Below are 23197 nucleotides of genomic sequence, written 5' to 3'. Positions count from 1 at the left end.
GACAAATGCCGCTCAGCTTACTTCTTTTCATTTAGTTCAGTCTGTGGACCTTAGCTCTTAGAGCAGTGGTTCTCAACCTGTGGGGTTTGACTGCTTTAGAAGTGTCATTTGAGATACCCAACATATCAGATATTTACATCACTACTGCTCATAATGGTAATAAAATTACAGTTGCTACTTTTAGCAAAAAAAATAATTTTAGGGCTGGGGGGAGGGTCACCTAAAGGGCTGTGGCATTAGGAAGGTTAAGAACCACTGCCTTAGAGGGTGACACTTCACTTTTCTGTTAAATACCCTAGAAGTGTGTTTCCAGAGCCACTCTGGACAGTCAAGTTTGACCATGAAAATTAACTGCAGAATCACTCACTTCCTTATTGATTTGCAGATATTATGCAAAAAGGAAAAAAAAAAGCTCATGAACCCTTTTGTTGGGGTTGGAGGTTAAGACAGGATCTTACTATATAATCGTGGCTGGCCTGAAACTAAGCACACCAGATTGGCCTTGAACTCATTGAGCTCTGTCTGCCTCAGCCTCCACAGTGCCGGCACAAAAGGCATGTGCCACCATACCTAGAACTTCGTGAATTCTTTGTGGAAACTCTGGCACTGAGCATTGAAATACCAAGGGTGTGGGTGTAGCTTACTTGCAGAGCATTCGTCTGCATTCTGAGAGGAAAAAAAAAGCAAGAGAAGAAAGGAAAAAGAAATAATGACTCAACCATTAATAGGATGTTTGAGACCCAGTTTTGTCCTCAGGATCACAGAGAAGCTAGATGGGCTAGCTCTGGAGCCTTGTCAAGTGGGTCAGAGCACATGGAGCACAGGGCTAGTGAGGAACGTGATCCCACAACCTGCTCTGAGTGCCATCTGAACCTAGCCCAAGGCATTTTAAAGTATGCTTCATGCTTTCACAGCAAGCTACCTAGGCAAGAAGAGGAACTCCATTTAAAAGCAAGCACTTGGGGGAGGGGGCTCGAGAGTTACTTCATGCATTAGGAGTACTGGCTGTTCTTCCAGAGGACTGGGGTTCAATCTTTGGTGGGCTCAGAACCACCCGTAACTAGTTCCTGAGGATCTGATGTTATTGTGCTGGCCGCCTTTTAAAATCAATTTTGTGAGGATATTTTATCACAACAACAGAAAAGAAAGCAAGACAAGTAAACGTGCTGGACGCATCCTGGGCTGGGTTCTTTCTCAACAAGGTCCACGTTCCTGCCAAAGACATGCCTACTGCCAGAAGCTAAAGTCACCTCTTGTTGGTAAAATGTTCCACCACTGTGGACACATTGTGGTGACTCACGGCCACCTGTAACTCTAGTTTCAGGCGATATGCCACCCTCTGCTGGTCTCCAAGGGCACTGTGTGCACATGGTCCACACACATGTAGGCAAGCATTTATACCCATAAAATAAAAAGAAATAGATAAATTGCTAGAGAAAGGAGCATAGACTGAGAGTGGGTGGGAACGAGGAACTGCTCTCAACCACGGTCACAGAGAAGCCAAGGAAATGGGCCCAGGTGCGGGCAGGGGGAGGGGCATTGTGTATTGTGTGTCCCGCTGTTTAGCAAAGGTGTGCGCTGCTGCCAAGCCTAACGACTTGAGTTCCATGCTCAAGACCCACATGGTGGAGAGAACCGACTCCCACTGTCGACCTTCATGTTCAAAGACAGCGGTGTTAAGATGCATGGTGGTGCACACCTGTAGTCCCAGCATTTGGCGGTGGAGGCAGGAGGAGCAAGAGTTCAAGGTCATCCTTGGCTACATATCGAGTTTGAGACCAGACCGAATTGTATCAGATCCTGTCTCGATACAGACAGACAGACAAACAAACAAACCAAAACCAACAAAAATTCAGACAGTGGTGTAATATTTTCTGCATTTACCTTCTCTCTACCTCTCAACGATAGAGACACCTATGTTTACACCGAACCAACCAAGATAGTCCCAGGAAGTGTCCCTCATCTTAGGATCCTCAAAAGTAACATGGTTTCAGGATCTCTTGGAGGGGGAATCCATTAGCCACTATCCCCCAGTCCCCACACCCACGTCACTGTCCAGATAGATTCTTTCACTCCATCTCCTCTCAACCTGGCCCTGGCTCTGTCCCGCCCTCCTCTTTAGGTGGGTAACCTGACTGGTTGTTTCACTGACAAAATAAGCACTTGGGGGAGGGGAGCTTGAGAGTTACTTCATCCGTTAGGAGTACTCCTAAGCCCCGCCCCCGTCCCCCCCCCCCCCCCCCGCACCTGGGGCCATTTCCTTGGCTTCTCTGTGACTGTGGTTGAGAGCAGTTCCCTATTCCCATCCACTCTCGGTCTATGCTTCTTTCTCTCTCAAATATCTATTTCTTTTTATTTTAAGGGTGTGAATGTTTGCCTGCAGGTGTGTGTGGACCATGTGCACACAGGGCCTTGGAGACCAGCAGAGGGTGGCATATCTCTTGGAACTGGAGTTACAGGTGGCTGTGAGTCACCATAGCGGGGCTGAGAATTGAATCCGGGTCTTCTGCAAGAGTAGCCAATGCTCTAACTGCAGAGCTATCTCTTCGGTCCGTGGCATCTCTTATTTATTTGTTTGTTTATTCACTTTACATACTGATCACTCCTCCTTCCCCCATTCCATAGTTTGTCCCTCCTCCCCCTATTCCTGTCCCTTTCTCCTTCTGCTCTGAGGAAGTGGAGACACCCCACACACACCCCTTCCTCCTGGCATCTCTTGAACCAAACATATTGTTTCAGGGACTCCGTCTTTCCTCCTTCAGCATCAGCCTCCCTGTCTCCACTTTCCCCTGTTTTCCCTGTCTGCTTACAGACACAATGACCTTTTTGTCCCTTTTGCAAAACAACATCCCACCTCTCACCAGAAAAACAGAAAAATAACAGTAGTTGGTGAAATGTGAGAGAGCGAAAGCGAGCGCCCTGTGGGTGGGCTGTAAAACAGGGCAGCTGCTGGGACCAGATGGTGTAGAAGTCTCTCAGAAAGCTAGACATATGTGACGAGCCCTGGATTCCACCACAGGCACTGAACATAAACCAAACAGGATGATCAGATGATCCAGAAATTGCACTTCTGGATATGCACCCAGAAGCATTGCAAACCACACGCCTGAATGGGTAGGCATTTGATGGAACATGGCCACTCACTACGGCGTTTTCCACAAGTAAGAGATGGAGGTGAGAGGTACACCACCAACGATAGACACAAATAAAATGTGTCTATAAATAAATAAACAAATAATAATAATAAATTTATTATTAATAAATATATGCACAAATAAAATGTGTCTATAAATTAATTAATTTATTAATAATAATAATAAATTTATTATTAACAAATAATATGCACAAATAAAATGCACGTAATGGGGGTATTCTCCCTTAAGAATTCTGGAGATAGGGGTTGGGGATTTAGCTCAGTGGTAGAGCGCTTGCCTAAGAAGCGCAAGGCCCCGGGTTCGGTCCCCAGCTCCGAAAAAAAGAACCAAAAAAAAAAAAAAAAAAAGAATTCTGGAGATGGTCCAGCAGTTCAGAGTGCATACTGCTCTTATAGAGAACCCAAGTTCAATTCCCAGCACCCCTGTGAACACGCCAGATGGATTGAAACCTTCCATTACTGCATCCCAGCTCCAGGGGATCCAACACCTCCAGTCTCCATGGGTACATTCATTCATGTTCACATTCTGTACACATAACTTAAATGAATAAAAATCAGACCCAGGTAGGGTGGCATTTGCCTTTAATCTCAATCCTCGAGGGGCAGAGGTATGTAGAGTTTGAGGCCAGCTTGATCTATGGAGTGAATTCAAGGCTAGGCAGAATCACATGGTGGGATCTTGTCTCAAAAACAAGTACAAAAACAAACAAACAAACAAACAAAATAGTGAGATACTGTCTCAAAAGAAAGAAAGAAAGAAAATATATATGTTTGTATATATGTTAGAATAAATCAAAAGAAAAATAAAACAGAAATCGATACAGGAAGACACCTGATATCAAACTCTGACTTCCGCGTGCACATGTGCATGCACACAGATCCGTATAAACACACGATACACATGATGTATGTGTGTATGGAATCTGGAGGAATGGCTCCGTCTGCAAAGTGCTTACTGAGTATGTATGAGGGCCCGAGTCCATACTCAGTACACACATTAAAAAACGAAATAAAATTTGGGCTAGAGAGATGTCTCAGGCGTCAGGAGCACTGACTGCTCTTGCGGAGGACGTGGGTTTGATTCCCAGCACTCACGTGGCAGTTCACAGCCAACCGTAAACCCAGTCCCAGGGGACCCAATACTCTCTTCAGATCTCTACAGGTGCCGCGTGCACATGGTGCACACACATACATCCAGGTGAAACATTCGTGCAAATAAAATAATAAATTAAAAAGCACTTGCACGGGTGAAGACGTTTCATAGACACAGGTACATATTTGTGTGTGTGTGGGCGTGTGTGGGCGTGTGTGTGTGTGTGTGAACAAATGGAAGGAATTAGGATATGCACTGTGATGGGAATGAGCCTGAGGGTAATGCACGTGAACAAAGGTAGTCACGTAATCTCTGGGACGCCCTTTCCATGAGGGATGCAGAAGAGTCAAACTTGTAGACAGATAGATGAATGCTGGTTGCTGGGGACAGAATTTCAGTCTCCTAAGGTAGAAAGAGTTGGGGAAATGGACAATAGTGCTGGTGGCACGACAGTGTGAATGGTTAATGGGGGCAAGGGTGTGGCTTAGGTGGTAAAGTGCTTGCCTAGAAAGCACCGAGCCCTGAGTTCCAACTGTACCCGGAATGTGGTAGTGCGCACCGGCAATCCCGGCCTCCCGGAAGCACATGCAGGAGGATCAGAAGTTCCGGGTCATCCTCCGCAACATAGCGAGTTGGAGAGCAGCTTGGATCATGATATTGTCTCAAGAAATCAAAGTACAATAAAATACTATCGGCAGTTCTGGTCAAAGGAGAATTGTCACGTTCTCAATTGACTTTGCTTTCTGGGCTCTGGGGTGTGACAAGTACTAAAACAGCTAGTTGCCTAGGAAGCAGGTAGAAACGAAACCGGTTACCAGACAAAGTTTTGTTGGATACAAGAGACAGAGGAATGAGGGTACCCTTTTGGATGAGTGGTCAAGGAAAGGACTGGAAAAGAGGCCAAAGGGAGGGGGGAGGGAGGGAGGGATCAGGGTCATCTTCCTTCTTGTCTGCATCCTGGGAAACTGCCCTCTGCACCCTTTGCTGTGAGTCTGGCTTTAGCAGGAGGAGAGGGAAGCCAGTCCTGTATTCTCTCCTCCTTACGTACCCTCTGGTAGCTTCTACCTGTCAATATCAGCCGTAGAAGTTGTTCCCTTCACTATGTGTGTATGACAAAATCCTACACGCATGCCGGGATCCTGAGTCATACCAAAGAAATAATTTCCGGGGCGACTAGATAGCTCAGAAGTTAAAGATGCTTTGCGCTCGACCCCTAGAACTCATGGTGAAAGGAGAGAACCAACTACCATAAGTTGTTCTCTGACCTTTACCCTCTCACCGTGGCACATGTAAATAAATGTAAAAAAAAATCCAGAGGGCTGAAGAGACAGATCGGCCGTTAAGAGTAGCTCTTGCAGAGAGGTTCAGGTGTCAGCATCCACGTCAAGCGGCTCCCAACCGCCTGTGACTGCAGCGTCAGGGGTTCGATGCCCTCTTCAGACCTTCACAGGTTCAGGCAGACACTCGTTTATATAACCACACACAGGTACACATAAATAAAAATAATAAACTACATCTCTTTATTATTTTTTTTCTTTTTTTTCGGAGCTGGGGACCGGAACCCAGGGCCTTGCACTCTACCACTGAGCTAAATCTCCAACCTCTTTATTATTTTTTTAAACGAAGAACTTCAGAACGAGTTAGTATGAAACAAAGTCGGGGATCATTTACTTACTGGGTTTCTGATCCTCCTGCCTCCAGCTCGTGAATGCTGAGATTACAGGCATAGACCACCAGTTACATTTACATTGGGGAATTAAACCCAGGGCTTCTTGTCTGCTAGGAAAGTGCCAGCTAAGATACAGCCTTGGCAAGATAGGGTTTCACTCTGTAGCTTAGACTGAACTAGAACTCTCTGTATAGGCCAGGCTGACCTCCAATTCACAGCCATGCCCCTACTCAGCCTCCTTAGTACGATAATTACGGGCAGCAGCTGCCACGTCTGGAGTTGCTGGATTTAAATTACGTTTTACTTATTCGTGGGGGGTGGTGCATTTGTGCCACGGCACTAAAGTGGACTGTTATGCAACAACTTTAGGGAACTGCTTCTGTTCTTTCATCATATGGGTCCTGGGCATTGAACTCAAGATGTCAGCCTAGGTGGTAGACACCTTTACTTGATGAGCCAGCTGTCTGTCCAGAACGAGAGCTGGGGTATATTAAGCACATACTCTAAGGAGGCAGATCCAGAGCACAGGATTTCAGAAAGAGTTGCCCTTGACAATGTGTTTGTGTCCCTTAACAATGTGTGTGTGTGTGTGTCCCTTAACAATGTGTGTGTGTTTGTGTGTGTGTCCCTTAACAATGTGTGTGTGTTTGTGTGTGTCCCTTAACAATGTGTGTGTGTGAGTGTGTGTCCCTTAACAATGTGTGTGTGTTTCTGTGTGTGTCCCTTAACAATGTGTGTGTGTGATATTTTGTTATTTCTGAAGTCACATTGTTCAAAGGATATAATTCACCACCAGATTCAAAGATTGAGTAGAGTTTAAAAATTAAGTTATAGTACACGACTGGGTTGTTTATGTGTCTTATTATGTAGAGCTTCTTCCTGTAAATGAAATTTTAAAATGGTTTATGAGGTCTGTTGCTGGAGTCTAAGGGTGAGGGAGGAGTCCTGATGAGGTGAGACTCAAAGACCACACGCATTTTGGCACTCAGTATAGGTTGTAAAGCTTTTGCATGCTCTTGTCGAGGTAACACTCAACAAAGAGAGGGTTGTCTCTGTGCAGGTGGTCCTATAAGGTGTGTGCATGTGTGCGTGTACGTGTTCGTGGTGTGCACACGTGTGTGCGTGCAGTACAGAAGGGATACTGGGAACCCTGATCCATTCCTTTCCACCTTACTCTCCACCTTGAGACAGTCTGTCCCCTGGAGGTCGGCTAGCAGCCTGCAAGCTGAAGCAATTCTCTTGTCTCTGTCCCCTCCCTGACAGCTCTAAGGTTTCAGTTTACTACGGTTACAGCCACATCTGGCCTTTTACATGGGTTCTGGAGATTTGAACGTGGGACTTCATGCTCACACAGCCAGTTCTTTAACCCATTGAACCATCTATCTAGCCCCTTATAGCGATATTGACCGACGGGTGAAATCCTTGACTCTCAGTCTAGGTAAGAAATGCAAACCAGATCCTCAGGTGAGGGCCCCCTCCCATTTCCATGCTGCTTTAGTTTCCCACCTTCTTCTTTCCTTATAGCGGTGGTTCTCAACCTTCCTAATGCTGGGACCCTTTTAATCCAGTGCCTTATTTTGTGGTGACCCCAACCATATAATTACACTCCTGCAATCCTACCACAGGAAAGATCAGATATTCAAGATCATTCTTGGTTACACAATGAGTTTGAGGACAGCCTGGGTTACTTAAACACACACACACACACACACACACACACACACACACACACACACACAGACTGACACAAACAGACACAGACACAGAGAACTGAGAGGCTTCTCCTTCAACCACTGGGCATTGAATATAGACTAAGGATGGAGTCTCAGGGACCTAGCTATGACTCACACCATTCCAGACAAGTATGAAAACATCAGATAGTTAAGTACAAGAAGGTGCAAATTGGAGCAACTGAGGCAGCCATCTGGCTGAACTCACCAATAACACACCAGGTGCATCCCTGTTTTTCACAACAGAGCAAGCAGTCTGGATAAGGAAGTCAGGGAGTGTCTGTTTGTTCTTTATTTTTTTGTAGCTCACCCTATCACTTCTCAGGACATGCCGTTGCAGTAACAGTGGCCAGAACCTCTGTCCCAGAAGGTGACCTACCATGAGTATATCTTGGCTGTCCCACTCACTTCCTGTCTGTGCAATTGATCTCAGGCAAGTGATACCCATTTCTCCCTATCTGGAAAATGGGGTTAAGAAAATACCTCCCTCGGAGGGAGGGGTGGCTTCAGTTCCTATGTGTAGAAGGTTTCAAACAGTGCCTGGTCCACGGTAAGTGCTTAGTTTGTGTCAATCTTCCCAGAAGGTGCTGGAAAATCAACAAAGGGCAGCCTTGTCTCTTCCTGTAGCTGTGGTTAAAAACACATGTGGTCAGAAACACAAGAGGAAGAGACATAAAATGAGACAAAGTGTCAGGGGCACTGGGTGGGGGTGGGTAGGATGGCTGAAGGGTTGGCGTGCTTTAATGAAGCAGGGAGGTTAGAAAGTTCTGGGGCTGGGGAGGATGCCTTGGACACTCAGCACAGGAAGTTTTACTCTCAGATGACACAGGAGCGTGGGAACTGTTCTAATGTGGGTTGATCTTAAAGTTAGGAAACCAGGCTTATGGCTTGCGTAACTTCATCTGGGAGACTGTTCTGGGAGAAAGGAAGCAGTCCACTGTCTGCTTTGCAGAGGAGGACTAAGAGGCCAGACTGGTGGGGCTGGTCAGGTGTGACACTTATCAAAGGAGCAGGCTGGGTGCTTGTTGCAAGCTGTTGACTCTGGGAGGCTCCTGATAGCCAGTTTTTTTTTAGAATTGCGTAAGAAAGCCAGTGATGCCTGGACGCCAAGGGAAAACTTCTCTGCCTGACCTTGACTCCACGTTCAGAAATCAGCATTCAGAGCATTATTTAGAAAGCTGGGAGGCCAGGTTGAGCTCAGATCCTTTACTCTGACCCGAGGGCTACTCTCTGCCATTTTGTTGTTGTTCTTTTGTTTGTTTGCTTTTCTCTTTCCATTTTTTATTTTAAAGAACCATTTTTTAGGGGGGAGGGGTCATCAATCCTTCTTGGCGCAGCCTTCCACATGGCTGCCAGCAGGTTGCTCAGCTCCTCCCTCTTTCTCTTGGCGCGGATGTGAGTGCCCACCCTCTTTTTGATAAACTTGAGGGCTCCCTTGTCCTTGGACACTTTGAGCAGCTCCATGGCGCACCGCTCGTAGAGCGCGAAGCCGCACACCTCCCGGATCATATGTCGCAAGAACTTGGTGTGCTTGGTGAGGCGCCGCCGCGGCCGCGGCGGCTGTGTCTAGGCATGCTGACGTTTTCTGTCACTTCGTGGCCTTTGTTGAGGCCCACGGCCATGGGGTAGCGCAGGGCCATGGCTGCAGCTCTCCGATGGCGGCCGACAGGGAGACTTCTCTTTCCATTTTTGAGGTGACGGTGACACACATTCTTTATTAGGCCATCGGCGTTTGCACTACAGACTCTGGTCCTGTGTTTCTAAACACCATAGCTGCTAGGCACAGGATGCTCTTGAGCTTCAGAAGTGGGTCCAATCGGAGAGTGCAAAATAAGAGGCAGTGTAAGATGATGTGCGTGCCTCACACTTCTCCAAGCATGTATACATGTTACACAGTCACATATACATCCTGGGTCAGTTTTATGCTGCTTACACGTTAAAATTATGTTTTGGATACATTGGGGTCAGTACAAATTTTAACGTGAATTTCATGCCTTGCTAATGTCTCATTCTCACTGGGCTACTTGGCAATTTAAAAACCATCTCTGCGGCTTGAGCTCCTGTTTACTTGACAGCAGGGTTCCAGACCATAATGCACAGTCAATATGTTGAGTGTGCACACACCTTTAATCCCAGTACTTTGGAGGCAAAGGCAAGTGGATCGTGAGTTCAAGGCCAACCTGGTCTACAGAGTAAATTCTTTCCTCTCCCTCTCCCTCTCCCTCTCCCTCTCCCTCTGCCTCTGCCTCTGCGTCTCTCTCTCTCTCTCTCTCTCTCTCTCTCTCTCTCTCTCTCTCTCTCTCACACACACACACACACACACACACACACACACACCTGTGCTGATACAGAGATTTATGGGGGTGGGTGGGGATTGAGGGTACAAAGACCTTTTTAAATTCATGTTTTATGTGCATAGGTGTCTTTCCTACACAGATACATGTGCGGCATGCGTGTGTGTGTGTGTGTGTGTGTGTGTGTGTGTGTGTGTGTGATGCATGTGTGAGTGACTGGTGTCCTCAGAGGTCAAAAAAGAGCATCACTTTTCACGTCACTGTGGCCAAACACCCCCTGGAACCGGAGTTACAACATTTATCATTTTCTTTTTATTACCACATGCTAATCAAGAGCTCTCCTGGTGAGTCCCTTCCTGAGTCCCTACAGTTGCATTAAAAATAAATAAATAAATAAAGTTCCTCTGATAGAGCCATACCTGTGCTGACCAACCTAAGCTTTGAGGCTGAAGGGTTGCGTCCCTTTCTGCATTTCATCTGGAGCATCCCAGGTTTTATTGCCCCTCTTCAGCTGCTGAGGGAGAACCTGGCTTTGCAATGCTAAGAGGTAGATCTTACCTGCCTGGGAATCCAGGCGTCACTTAGGACTGAGTCAGCTCACAGACTCATAGTCACCCACATCGGTGCCGCATTATGAAGCTGGATAATTACCACGGTGAACGTCTTGCTGCGGCCTCACCATGCATCTTCCTGCGTCTTCTGCTTGTACGTAAACCTTACGTGCTGCTCTTGCTGCTTTGGGGATAATGGAATGGTGTTCGTTTGTTCACTCCTTCATTCATTCATTCATTCATTCATTCATTCATTCATTCATTCATTATTGGTTACCTTTTTGCATTACTGTGGCCAAATACCGGACAAGTAGCATCTTAAGTGAGGATGGGTTAATTTCAGGTCCCTTCATGGTGGAGAAAGTGTGGAGATAGGGGTAGCCTGGTCTAGGCCAGCCAGGAAGCAGAGAAAGAGCAACGTTGGTGCTCAGTTCTTCTTTCTTCTTAAGTTTTTTTTAAATTAATTTTTATTTACATGCATGTGTATGTACCAGCTTGCCTGTATACCGTCCCTAGAAGCCAGAAAATGGTGTTGGATGGATCTCTGGAGAGCTGCAGGCAGCTGTGAGTCACCTGATACGGGCACTGAGAACTAAACCCTGGTTGTCCACAAGAACAGCAAGCGATTTTAACCACTAAGATGGCCTCCACCTGCTGCTTTTCTCTTTTTTATTCAGTCTGAGACACCAGCTCATCTTTTACATTCACCCTGCTCCTCAGTTAATGCCTTCTGGAAAAGCCCTCAGAGACACACTCAAAGGCAGGACTCATTGATGCCCTAGGTGGTCACTAGTCCAATGAAGAATATATGTGGGGATTCCTTATTCCCTTTCCTTCCCCCTCCCCTCCCCTTCTTTTCTCTCTTTTCCCCTCCCCTCCCCTCCCTTCCCTCCTGGTAGGGTCTCATGTAATACAGGCTGCTCTCAAACTAGCTATAGAACTGAGGAGGGTCTTGAACGCCTACCTCCCCTGTCTCCACCGCTCAAGTGCAGGGATTGCACGTGTGTACCATTACCTGGAGCTGACACAGCGTTTGCTGAGGAAACATTAGCATCTGCTTTGGAGTCAGGGTTAGGAAAGCTAATGCAGGAATAGACAACTACACAGAGCATTTCAAATAGCATCAAGCGCCGGGAAGGCTGGTCCTGAAGGGTTCGCATGGCAATTCCAGCCCTCCAGAGGTGGAGTCAGACGGACCAGGAGTCCAAGATGAGTTTTAGCTCCATAGGGGGTTTCAGGCCAGCCTGGACAGACAAACAAACAAACAAACAAGATCTATGAAGAAATACCAAAGCTGGAGACATGGGTCAGTGCTTAGGAACACTTGGCTGCTCTTGCAGAGGAGTTTGGTTCCCAGTAGCCCAACAACCACCTGGATTCCAGCTCCCAAAGGCACCTGCACTCAGTTGCACATACCTGCACATAGCCGTGTGTGTGTGTGTGTGTGTGTGTGTGTGTGTGTGTGTGTGTGTAATTATATGATTATAAGTAAAAATATACAAGTTTGTAAAGAGAAAAACATAGCTGGATAATGGATGAGAGAATTTCATGGAGGGAGGGGGTAAATGTCCCATAAAGTGGGATGTGTGGAGAAAGGAGCCGTTAACTCCACCCGTCATTCAGACCTGTGGCACAGCAGCTAGTCACTTCCAATTGCTCGCCAGTACTCAGAGTCTCTGGTTTGTCCTGAGAAATGACACAGTATAAAATATTCCTGGATTTCAAAACCCTTCAGTAACACGGTGCTACTATTTCTTATTAACCATCTTCGTGCCAGGTGCGATGGCATAAATCAGGCACAGGTCGGGAGGCTCAGAAACCAACCCAAACAAGTTTGTTTTGCTGCTGGTTATACATTGCGATAAGAATATTTGGATCCATGAGAGCGACTACTTTACTAAACAATTTTCTCTTTATCTCTCCTCTCACCTTACTGTCTTTGGCCCTAGGGGCTGAGTCCAGCATCATGAATGTGCTAGGAAAGGAACTCTATTACTGGGCTATACCTTTCAGGCTCTTCTCTTTTAATATAGCAAGTAACAAATGATACTTCGTTACTTCTATTGCACAGCACTGATCTAGGAGAAAAGCAGAAGAATGACAGATGCTAAGGACCTGGGGCAGGAACTGAAGCATGCTGGTAGTCAAGTGGACCAGAGAAAGTCACAGAAAGGGAAGAAATCCAGGAAAATCGTACTGTGGCACAGTTCAGAGGGTTTTTTTTTTAATTTACTTTTTATTTTTGAGGTTGTCTCATGTAACCCAGATTTGACCCCCCCACCCCCAATTCACTATGTGTCTGAGAATGACCTTGAAAACTCTTATCTTCCTTTCTCTACCTCCTGAGCTCTGGGCTCAGTGTGGGTGCTTACAAGTGGGCATCACCATGCCTGGATTATTTATGTAGTGGTGTAATGGTTCCTTCTTCTGCTTCAGAAAGTAGTGTGTGTGTGTGTGTGTGTGTGTGTGTGTGTGTGTGTGTGTGTGTGTGTTGGGGGTGGAAGAGTGAGAATGTAGGGTTTGAGACAGGATATGGGTGAATTCACTATGTAGCCCAAACTGGCTTCGAACTATCAATCCTCACGAGTGCTCAGAAGGAGGTATTTTTTAAATGGAAATTTGCATTTATTCATTTTGTGTGTATGTGTGGGCAGGCACACCTGGAGGTCAGAGGACAGCTTGTGTGAATCAGTTTTCACCTTCCACCATGTGGGTGCTAGGAATTGGTCACCTGGCTTGGCTGCAAGCTTTTGTTCCAGCTGAGCTATCTTGACAGCCCAGGAGCTGAGTTTCAGTAAAAGTGTAGTGGGGAGAGTGGTTTAAACAGGAAAAGGCATGGTTTGAATTACAGATTTCGGTGGCTGTCACGGGATCATTGTGGGAGGTAGGATGGAAAGGTAGATGGAAAGCAGGGCGATTTTGGAGGTCCGATGCTATTTGAACTAGGTTCATTTATATCCCTACACTGTCCTGCTCTCAGTTTACTCACTTGTAAAATGGTCCTGGGAGGCACCAGCAGCCCTGTAGGAACGGCTGCCGACGCTAGGGGGCGCCCCATCGACGGCTCGGTGCTCGGCTGGCCAGGCCCAGGCATATAGCCACTTGATTGGTCGAGTCTAGCGCTCCAGTCACCGCCATTGAGGAGTGGCGGAGAGGAAGCACCTCGCCGAACCGGGCTTGGGCGGCAGCGACAGCGGTAGCTACAGCTACAGCGACAGGTATGGGGGGCGGCGGTCATGACCGAGGACCTCACGGGAAGCGGCCACGGGATCGACCCGGCTGTGCTCCGACGGCCCGGCTCGGGGTCCGCCGCAGCCGGCCTCTCCCGGAGCCCGGGCGCCCTCGCGGGGACCCCGGAGTCCGAGTGTCGCCGGCACTTCAGGGCCGGGCTCGGGGCACCGGTCCCTGCAGCTTGGAGACACCACTGATTTTGGGTGTCACTTCTCCTGAGGTCTGATCCCAACGTGCCAATATCCCTTCAGCATGCCCCTAGCGGGGCGGCGTCCCTTCCCTCAGTGCCACCATCCCCTTTGGGGGTCACCTCTGGGTGGGTACCTCAGGCTTGGTCCCCGGGGTCCCTCTCTTCCCAACTCCACCTCCAGGTAGGGGACCCTTCGCCTCTCTTACCTCTAGAGAGCCATCTTCTCTAGGCTTGGTGGCCCTGTCCCCTGTTGCTGCCAGGCTTGGGCTTCTGACAGCAGACCAGAGATATGGGAAGGCCAGGGAAGCTTCGCGTTCCTGTGGAGCCCCCGGTCTGACACCCACTTGGAGTTGTCCCCTTGTGGCAGGACTCCTGGAATCCCTCAGCACTCAGCCCTAGCTGCCTGGCAGAGGGACTCTCAGGGTCCAGTTGCCAATGCTTCCCATTCCGGGTCTGGCCTCTTTTCGGGTGGGGCCTGGCTCAAGGTCATGTCCGGCTGTCTGCCCGGGCTGTGGGCTGAACCCAGATCCTCAGTGTCACCTGCCACACCAGATAGGGGAAGCCAGGTGGGGGTTATTGCCGGGCAGCTGCCTAGAAGTCCTGATGGACCCAAGCATATAAATACTCTGGGATTCTGGCCAGTCTGGCGGATCTTCCTGAAACCAGATTCCTTCAGGGAATCCTTGAAGTGGCCTCAAGCCTGCCCTAGATGCTTAGCAGGTCTAATGGATGCTTTCTGGCTTGGGCCTCACATAGAGCAGAACAATATCTTAAGGCGCTAACAGCTCGTGCCTTTTAAATGTGTACTTTGTGTTCTTTCACATTGAGCATTAAGTATGGTAGGGCCAGAACATGGGTACAAAATGACAATAGTTTCCTGAAAGAGTAAATTTATTTTACACTTCTTTTGTGTGTGTGCTGGAAGGGGGCAGTGGCTGTCAGAAGACCACCTGTGGGAGTCCGTGGTCTCTTTTTAACCATATGGGTTCTGGGGATTAAACTTCAGGTCTTGGTAGCAATCTTCCTTCACCCTCTGAGACATGCTGGCCTGATAGTAGTTTCGCTTTACTGGGAAAACATCTGGAGTTGGCATTGTAGGGAGAGTTGGCTTTTAGGGCTGAGATTAATGGCAATAACAAAAATAAACATTACTTTGTGCCCAGGACTGTTTGAGGCTCACGAAGTAAAACAGGGTAGTCAGTTTCACGTTGTGTTTTTAATAGATTTACCTTGTTAAAATGACAATAGAGAAATGTCTCTTTTACTTACGCTGCGAAGCATTTTTGATTAAAAAAATCAAAGATTGTTTTTGTGATCTTTAAAACAAATGCTGAAGAGTCTCCCCTAGATTCTTGGCTTTATGTCTGGAGCATAACCCCCCTCTCCCAATCTTTTGAGAGAAATAAGACAATAAGATATGTTTTCTTCAAAATAATAATATTATTATTGAGGTAGGGTCTCAAATATGTAGCTCTGACTGGCCTGTAACTCCTTATGTAGACTAGATGATTGGCCTTAAAATTCGGAGATTGCCTGCCTCTTCCTCTCTTATGCTGGGAGGACATCAGGCTTGGTCCCTGGGGCCTGAAGAGTTAATTGACTTTTAAGTGTCCCTGATTACAATTATGTCTTACATGGAAGTGCTATATATTACCAACAAGTAAATATCAGTCTTGAGGCAGGATCAACTTTTAGGGGGCTTTTGCTTTGAGTCTGCTTTGTGTTGTTAGTTTTTTCCTTGGGGTGAGTGTATCTCCTGGCAGTAAGATAAATCACTAGTCATGGGGCAAAGTCCTTGGAAAGGATCCTCAAAGTAGTCTGGTTCCAAGTGGGACACATGCCACAGGAATTCTGGAATGTCTGGTGTGGTGGCTGGTAACCAATATGATGGCCTAGAGCAAAATTTACAGCTCAGAGTTCTTATTGGAATCCATAAGACTATTGATCTGAGAACCCACCTAATCTTTTGTTTTTGTTGTTTTTGTTTTGAGACTGGTTATATAGGCCCTGGCTGTTCTGGAACTGCTATGTAGACCAGGCTGCCCTTAAACTCACAGATCCATCTGCTTCTGCCTGCCAGTGCTGAGATTAAAGGCCAACACCACCATTCTTGCCTCTCACTTGAACTTTTTTTATTTTTGGTCTCAGCTTTCTCATGCTCACTTTAAAAAAATATGTTTATTTTTGTGTTTATATACGCATTTGAGCTCATACCACAGCATGCATGTGAAGGTAAGAGGACAGCTTTCTGGAGCCAGTTCTCTCTTGCATGTGGATCCTAGGGATGGAGTTCAGGCTCTCAGGTTAGTAGCAGGTGCCTTTACCCTCTGAGCTATTTGGATGGCCCTCAAGGTAACTGTTTGTAATAGTAAAAATATCTATGTAACTTCAGGCAAAACTTTTTTAAACATTTATTTTATATTATGAGTGTTTTGCCTGTATGAATGTCTGTGTGCCACATGCGTGCCTGGTGCCTGTGGAGGACCAAAGAGGGCATCAGATTCCTTTGGACTGGAGTTACAGATCGTTGCGAACCACCATGTGGGCGCTGGGAATTGACTGAACCTGGGTCTCTAGAAGAGCAGCCAGTGCTCTTAACCAATGAGCCATGACTCCAGCTCCCCAGCAAAACACTTTTACAAACGTTAGCTAAAGTATAATTGATATACTTACAGCAGGTGAAAGGAAAACTGACTTTAATTGCCAATCAATATTCCGATAAGCTTTAGAGTGTTTATTAAGTGTGTTTAAAAGAATAATCTATATATTTTTTTATAATGCTGGCAAACAATATTATACTACTTAATGTAACAAGCAATTGTGATTTCAGTACTGAATCCAATTGTAATACTGAACCCAAAACCAGAGCGTTTGTGGTGTTTGCCTTTGTTGGCTAAGACGGTCATTAGGTTAGTATCAGTGAGGATGGTGAAGATTAGCGATAAGGCTGGAGCTGTACGTAAGTCAGCAGGTTGCTTGCCTAGTGTGCTCGGGGCCCTAGGATCAGTTCCCAGCACCACAAGAAGAAAAGAGAGTTAGAAGTTCAAGGTTATATCCTCAACTGTGTGTGAGTTCAAGACCAGCCTTGGATATATTAGATTCTGGTCTAAAAAAAAAAAAAAAAAAACAAACCTCAGTGATAGAGCATTGCTTTTCTCTTCCATTTGGATGATTTTATGAATGAGACTAATGAATAAATTTGCTAATTTTAATTAGGACACCCTAACTAATGTCATAGAGTGTGAATTACATTCACATAGCCTCTTGAACATTTTCGCTTTGATCTAGGTTCATGCGTTTTTGGGCTGGATGAGCCTTTGCTGGCTATTGGGGTTGTCTTGGGTATTGTAAGATGCTTATCAGCTTCTACAGGCCCTCTTCACAAGATAGCCGAGTAACGTCTGAAGTAACAGTAATAGAAAACGTCCTTACAGAACTGAGAGATGGCAGTGGTTAAGTACACTAGTCTTGCAGAGGAATTGGGTTTGGTTCTCAGCACCCACAGGAAGGCACATAACCTTCTGTAACGCCAGTTCCAGGTACCCCATGACCTTTTCTGGCCTCCACAGGCTCCTGCATGCACACAGTGCATACTCATACACATAAAATAGAAAAAGAAACATCTTCAGATGTTGCTAGGTTGCCCCTGTGAAAAGCTCTGATGAGGGCAGTCTGGTCTCAAATCTAGGCCCCAAAGGAAGGATTTCAGAGTACAGCTACCTTAAAAGACTTAGCTTTAGGGCTGGAGAGATGGCTCAGTGGTTAAGAGCACTGGCTGCTCTTCCAGAGGTCCTGAGTTCAAATCCCAGCAACCACATGGTGGCTCATACCCATCTGTAATGGGATCTGATGCCCTCTTCTGGTGTGTCTGAAGACAGCTAAAGTATATTCACATAAAATAAATAAAAATCTTAAAAGACTTAGCTTTAAATTACAGGTGGTTTTCAGCGTTTCAAAGTAACTGTTCCTGTAGCTGAGGATCAGTGTAGGTACCAGTCTTCCCAAATCCAGCTGGAGGCAGGCAGGACAGGGAGTCAACACAGAACTACATCTAGGTTCTGTTTTGTTGTTGTTTTGAGGCAGGCACTCATTATTTATCCCTGGCTGGGCCTGGAGCTCTAGACCAGGCAGGTCTGGAACTCCCAGAAGTCTGTCTGCCTCTACTTCCCAAGTGCCAGCATTAAGGTGTGCCCCACCACACCCAGCTGTGCTTGACTAACTTCCGTTTTTTCTTTTATAGATTCAGTGACCATGAGAGAGAGAAATAAAAGACTGATCCATGATTTCTAAGCATCTTTTTCTGAGGAAATAGTCATGTTGGAAGGTCTTGTGGCCTGGGTTCTCAATACCTACTTGGGGAAATATGTCAATAACCTGAACACTGACCAACTCTCGGTTGCACTTCTCAAAGGTAAGCACATTCATTTGTCTTCAGTAAAATATGGTCTGTCTGTCTTTCTTTCATTCTTTCTTTCTAAAACGCAACTAATTAATTAAAAATTTACATACATTATGTCTGCCTGTCTGTCTGGGAAGGTAATGCATGTGCCATGGTGCCCATGTGGAGGTGAGAGGACAATCTGTGCAAGTTGGTTCTTTCCCTCTACCATGTGGGTTGGGGAGAGTAGTGTCAGACTTATGTTAGCAGCCTTCCTGCACCTGTCCTAACTCACTGAGTCCCCTTACCTGCCCTAATTTACCTGTGGGTTTATGTAAGTTATGAAGTAGAAATAAAATGATTTTGTGATTAGGAGTCACCACAACAGGAGACTCTGTATTAAAGGGTCACAACATTAGGATGGTTGAAAACCACCGGTTTAATGTATATAGCGAAAGAAGACAGAGCTAGGTGTGGTGTACACCTTTAATCCCAGTACTTGAAAGACACAGGCAGGTGGATTTCTGTGTGTGCCAGGCTAGTCTGGTCTACTCTGATTTCTGGTAAGCATGTTCTTCTTATTGAGTTCTAAGCTAGCCAGGGATACACCTCCAGGGTTCTGGCCAGTCTAGTGGATCTTCCTGAAACGGGATTCCTCAGTAAGACCCTTCCTCAAGAAGATTTGGCTGCCAGTGAGCAAAGTCAAAGCTAGTGGAGAGGAAGGAAGTGCAGTGTCCTGGGTTTGCCCAGGACCAGGCTGGAGGGAATAACAGCTTGTGGGTTTCCACGCTCTGAGGGTAGGACCAGAACTTCCTTTGACCCATTGTTTTCCAGGAATTTCCCATCCCTAGGCTTCTCAGGATTGATTGCGGTGACTGTGGGAGCTAGTATGGTTTGTCTGTCCCCTACCCTCTCCTTCCTTTCTTTAGTGACAGAAATGGATTCTTCCCTCTCCCACTTTCCCCTTTGTTCTTAGAAGGAGACTAGTGGGAAGCAAGAGTGACGAGTTGGCAGTAGTGTCGAGTTCTTGCTCTGAGACTTGTTGATGTGCCCAGGTACTTGAGACTAAGAAAACAGGCTTGGAGAGCACTGCCGCTCGGCGTCCCTCACTAGAGTGGAGGGTCAGTGGCGAGTTGCTCACTGATGAGATGGAGCTTAAGACGTGCACTGTATCTCTGGACGTACTAATGATGGATTTCTGATCTCGGCACTTCTAGGCAGAATGGATCTTTTTTTTTAAGTGCCAGGTGTGGTGGCACAGACTTTTAATCCCGGCACTTGGGAAATAGAGGCAGGTGGATCTCTGTGAGTTCAAGGCCAGCCTGATCTACATAGTGAACCCTGACTTAAAAAAGATTAAAGTTGCATTTATTTATTTTGTACATTTATGGGTACATATGCCGTGGTATGTATGGGGCAGTTAGAGGTCCACTTTTGGGAGCTGGTTCGTTCTCCACTGTGTTCCAGGGAACCTATTTAGCTGGGCAGGAAGCACCTTTACTCTCTTGAGTCATCTCCTTGGTCCATCTTGCTGTTTTTCATTCACTCTGTAGTCCCGACTGAACCCGACACTTACCATGAAGCCTCTGCCAGCTTCAAACTGATGGTGATCCTCCTGCCTCTGCCTCCCAAGTGCTGGGTTTGCAGACATACCACACACAGAGCTTAGAATATGTCTCATAACAACTATATGCATCACTGCGGTTTTCGGGTAACTTTTCTAGCATCCTCTTTAAGGCCCGTTATTCTCTCTGGATTTTACATCTATGAAATGCAGCTGGGCATGCTTTTTGTCCCAGCACTCTGGAGGCAGAGGTAGGCAGATCTCTGAGTTGGAGGCCAGCTTGTTCTTACAGAGTGAGTTGCCAGGACTAGATAGACCCTGTCTCAAAACAAAACAAAACAACCACCCCCCCAAAACCCAAAAAAAACCCCCCAAAAAAAACTATGGTATGAAACCTCGAGGAATGTTTTTCTTCCAAAGCTGGTGTTAGTTGTGACCCTTTACTTAAGGAGTCCAAAGCACACCACAGTGCATGGAAGCACGACTGTGAACTGGGAGATTGGCTATGGAAAGAGCTGACAGTATTTGCTGGTCTTGACATAGTGGAGTAGTGATTGAGGGCACAGGGTGTTAGATAGCTAAGAGACCCTTGTTTTGACCTAGTAGCAAATATTTACTGTTCTTAAATGTGTGAGGGGATCTAAAGGTGACAGCGTTCAAGTGGCCGGGCTATCATGGATTCCTGTGGTTGGACTGCCTAGAAAGGACAAAAAGGAGAAAAAAAGAAAAATAGACTATTTTCATACCAGACTGAGGTTGTGTCCAGTTGTAACGTTTATCGGCAACTTGATCACAATACTCAATTTCTGCATGTGAGAAGTTATTAACCCTTCCATAGGGCTCTCTTGGCATGTAGTGGCTCTCAGTGCAGGTTAGTCCTCATCATCCATTGTCAGGATGGTCCCAGGATTGGCTGGTGTGTCAGTGGGCAGCTGTGCGCCTGTGCTGAAGAGTTAAAATGCCAACCACTGCACGAGCACTTGGAGACAGGTTGCACTTGGCCATCACTTAGTGAGCACCTGCTGTTGGCAGGGCTCTGCGCTTAAGCTCTGACCCTGCTTTCACCACTTACAAGCAGCCCGTGACTGTGGCAGCCACTAAGGCCTTCTTCACCATCTCTTCCTCTTTCATCGCAGGGCAGACCGACTGCCTGTGACATCTGGTCTTACCACTTAACCAGCTCTCAGGGTTCTAAGCAAACTGCCTTTGAGAAACCGATGTACAGGTTGGGATGTGGAGGTAGGAATTCCAGTCTGGGAGATTCTGAAATGTGGAGTATTTTAGTATTGACCAAGCTCAGAAAGCCTGTGATAGCAGGACATCATGGTTGCATTTTTAATATTTTTAAAAATTAGTTTTCCAGCCATGGTGCAGTAATGGCTCAGTGCCTTTAATCCCAGCACTTAGGAGGCAGAGACAGGCAGATCTCTATGAGTTTGAGGCTAGGTTGGTCTACAGATGAGTTCCAGGACACCCAGGGCCACACAGAGAAACCTTGTTTTGGAAAAAAAAATTTTTTTTTTCTTCACTCTTTCTTCCCATCCCCCCTTTTTTCTTTCTTTTCATTATATTGATTAATTGGTTGATTGGTGTATGTGTGTGTGTGCTATATCGAATAGGTGGAGGTCAGAAGATAACTTGTCGGGTTGGGGATTTAGCTCAGTGGCCCTGGGTTCAGTCCCCAGCTCCGAAAAAAAAAAAAAAAATAGAAAAAAAAAGAAGATAACTTGTAAGAGTTGTTCTCTCCTTCCACAGTGTGATCCCAAGGATCAAACTCGGGTTGTTCTGCTTGGTGGCCGTTGCTTCTACCCATCCCCCTTCTAGCCCCTGGATTCTTCATATTGCCCTGGCTGACCTCAAAATTGATATGTAGCTGCAGATGATTTTGAATTTCTGATCTTCCTGCCTCCACATCCCAAGTGGTAGGCTTACAGGTGTGCACACTAACAGTTTGCTATGGTGACGTGGAACTCTTGGCTCCATATGTGAAAGGGAAAGTGTTCTACCTACGAACTACAACCCTGGCTCTGAATATTTGATTTTTGTTTGAGAGTGCTCAACCAGAAAAATTTATTAAAATGAGAAAATCCCCCGAACCTGAAATAATTGAAATTACAAGTATTTCAGATAGGGATACCTGTCGTGTAGCATTCCTTTGCTTTGTTAGGAAGATTGAATGAGATAATGCATGGCTGGAGAGATGGCTCAGCAGTTCAGAGCACTGGTTGTTCTTCCAAAGGACCTGAGTTCAATTCCCAGCACCCACTTGGCAGCTTGCAACTGTCTGTAACTCCAGTTCCAGGGGATTTGATCCCTTCTTCAGGACTCTTCATGCACCAGGCACAGAAGTGGTGGGAAAGCATCTATACACATAAAATTAAAAATTAGAGTGATCTGTTAGTTACTGATCTATTGCTCTGAGGAGGCACCATGACCAAGGCAGCTTATAAAAGAAAGCATTTAATTGAGGACTTGCTTACAGTTTCAAAGGGTTAGTCCATGATCATCAAGACAGGAAGCATGGCAGCAGGCAGACAGGCAGCAGGCAGCAGACAGGCAGGCAGCAGGCAGACAGGCAGCAGGCAGCAGACAGGCAGCAGGCAGGCAGGCAGCAGGCAGACAGGCAGCAGGCAGCAGACAGGCAGCAGGCAGGCAGGCAGCAGGCAGACAGGCAGCAGGCAGACAGGCAGCAGGCAGACAGGCAGCAGGCAGGCAGGCAGCAGGCAGGCAGACAGGCAGCAGGCAGGCAGGTAGGCAGCAGGCAGGCAGACAGGCAGCAGGCAGGCAGCAGGCAGGCAGGCAGCAGGCAGGCAGACAGGCAGCAGGCAGGCAGCAGGCAGACAGACAGGCAGCAGGCAGGCAGCAGGCAGACAGGCAGGTAGCAGGCAGCAGGCAGGTAGGCAGGCAGGCAGGCAGCAGACAGGCAGCAGGCAGGCAGCAGGCAGCAGGCAGACAGGCAGCAGGCAGGCAGGCAGGCAGGCAGGCAGGTAGGCATGGTGCTAGAGCTGGAGTCAAGAGCTCACATCTCATCTGATCTCATCTGCAGATTGCAATCAGAGAGTCATTGAGCCTGGTAAAGACTTTTGAAACCTCAAAGCCCATCCCCAGTAACACACCTCCAACAAGGCCACACTTCCCCATCTTTCCTAAACAGTCCATCAACTGGGGAACCAGACAGACATTGAACTGGCCAGCGGGGGCCACTTTTATTTAAGGCATCACGTGTATATAAATATTTGAAAGATTATTTCTTTTATCTTTCTGAGATTATAATATAATTATATGATTTACCCTCTCCCTTTCCTCCTTCTAAACCCTCCTATATACTTTCCTTGATCTTTCA

General features: G+C 46.7%; 2 protein-coding genes and 1 pseudogene across 12 annotated transcripts in view; 1 reads left to right on the top strand and 2 right to left on the bottom strand.

Annotated features, from left to right (window-relative positions):
- Positions 1–8837: 8837 nt before the first annotated feature.
- Positions 8838–9316, bottom strand: LOC148006144 (large ribosomal subunit protein eL36 pseudogene; annotated as a pseudogene). Its single transcript, XR_015621312.1, has one exon. The product of XR_015621312.1 is annotated as a large ribosomal subunit protein eL36 pseudogene (transcript).
- Positions 8838–15005, bottom strand: Rpl36-ps2 (ribosomal protein L36, pseudogene). The gene is made up of 6 exons (XM_087551839.1): positions 14891–15005; positions 13481–13896; positions 11507–11735; positions 10769–11003; positions 10499–10675; positions 8838–9444 (listed from the first exon to the last, which is right to left on the bottom strand). The coding sequence occupies exons 1-3, from the start codon at positions 15003–15005 to the stop codon at positions 11679–11681; spliced, it is 588 nt and encodes a 195-aa protein (XP_087407965.1). The 3' UTR covers positions 8838–9444; positions 10499–10675; positions 10769–11003; positions 11507–11678.
- Vps13d (vacuolar protein sorting 13 homolog D) overlaps positions 13576–23197 on the top strand; it is a 225412-nt gene continuing 215790 nt past the window's right edge. For 9 of the 10 annotated variants that reach the window (XR_015619775.1, XR_015619774.1, XR_015619773.1 and 6 more), the window contains exons 1-2: positions 13618–13709; positions 18153–18323. Coding sequence is in view for 7 of the 10 variants with exons in the window: in XM_087549560.1 (XP_087405686.1) it covers positions 18227–18323 (97 nt within the window). In the remaining 3 variants the exon portion in view is untranslated. 10 annotated transcript variants of the gene reach the window in all.

Source organism: Rattus norvegicus, chromosome 5 (assembly GCF_021556685.1).
Source record: "Rattus norvegicus strain SHRSP/BbbUtx chromosome 5, alternate assembly SHRSP_T2T, whole genome shotgun sequence".
NCBI lineage: Eukaryota > Metazoa > Chordata > Mammalia > Rodentia > Muridae > Rattus > Rattus norvegicus.
The sequence above is the reverse complement of the archived record's forward strand: the minus strand, read 5'-3'. Positions and strand labels throughout refer to the sequence as shown.

Bases quoted from the DNA above. Each gene is read 5' to 3' on its own strand.
- Rpl36-ps2 (XM_087551839.1), bottom strand. From the start codon at position 15,005: ATGCCAACTCCAGATGTTTTCCCAGTAAAGCGAAACTACTATCAGGCC. The intron at 13,897-14,890 runs GTTAAAAAGAGA...TCCAAGCTGCAG, and splicing joins TAATCCCCAGAACCCATATG to GGACCGGTGCCCCGAGCCCG. The intron at 11,736-13,480 runs GTGAGTAAACTG...TTGTCTGTCCAG, and splicing joins CTCCCAGGACCATTTTACAA to GCTGGCCTGAAACCCCCTAT.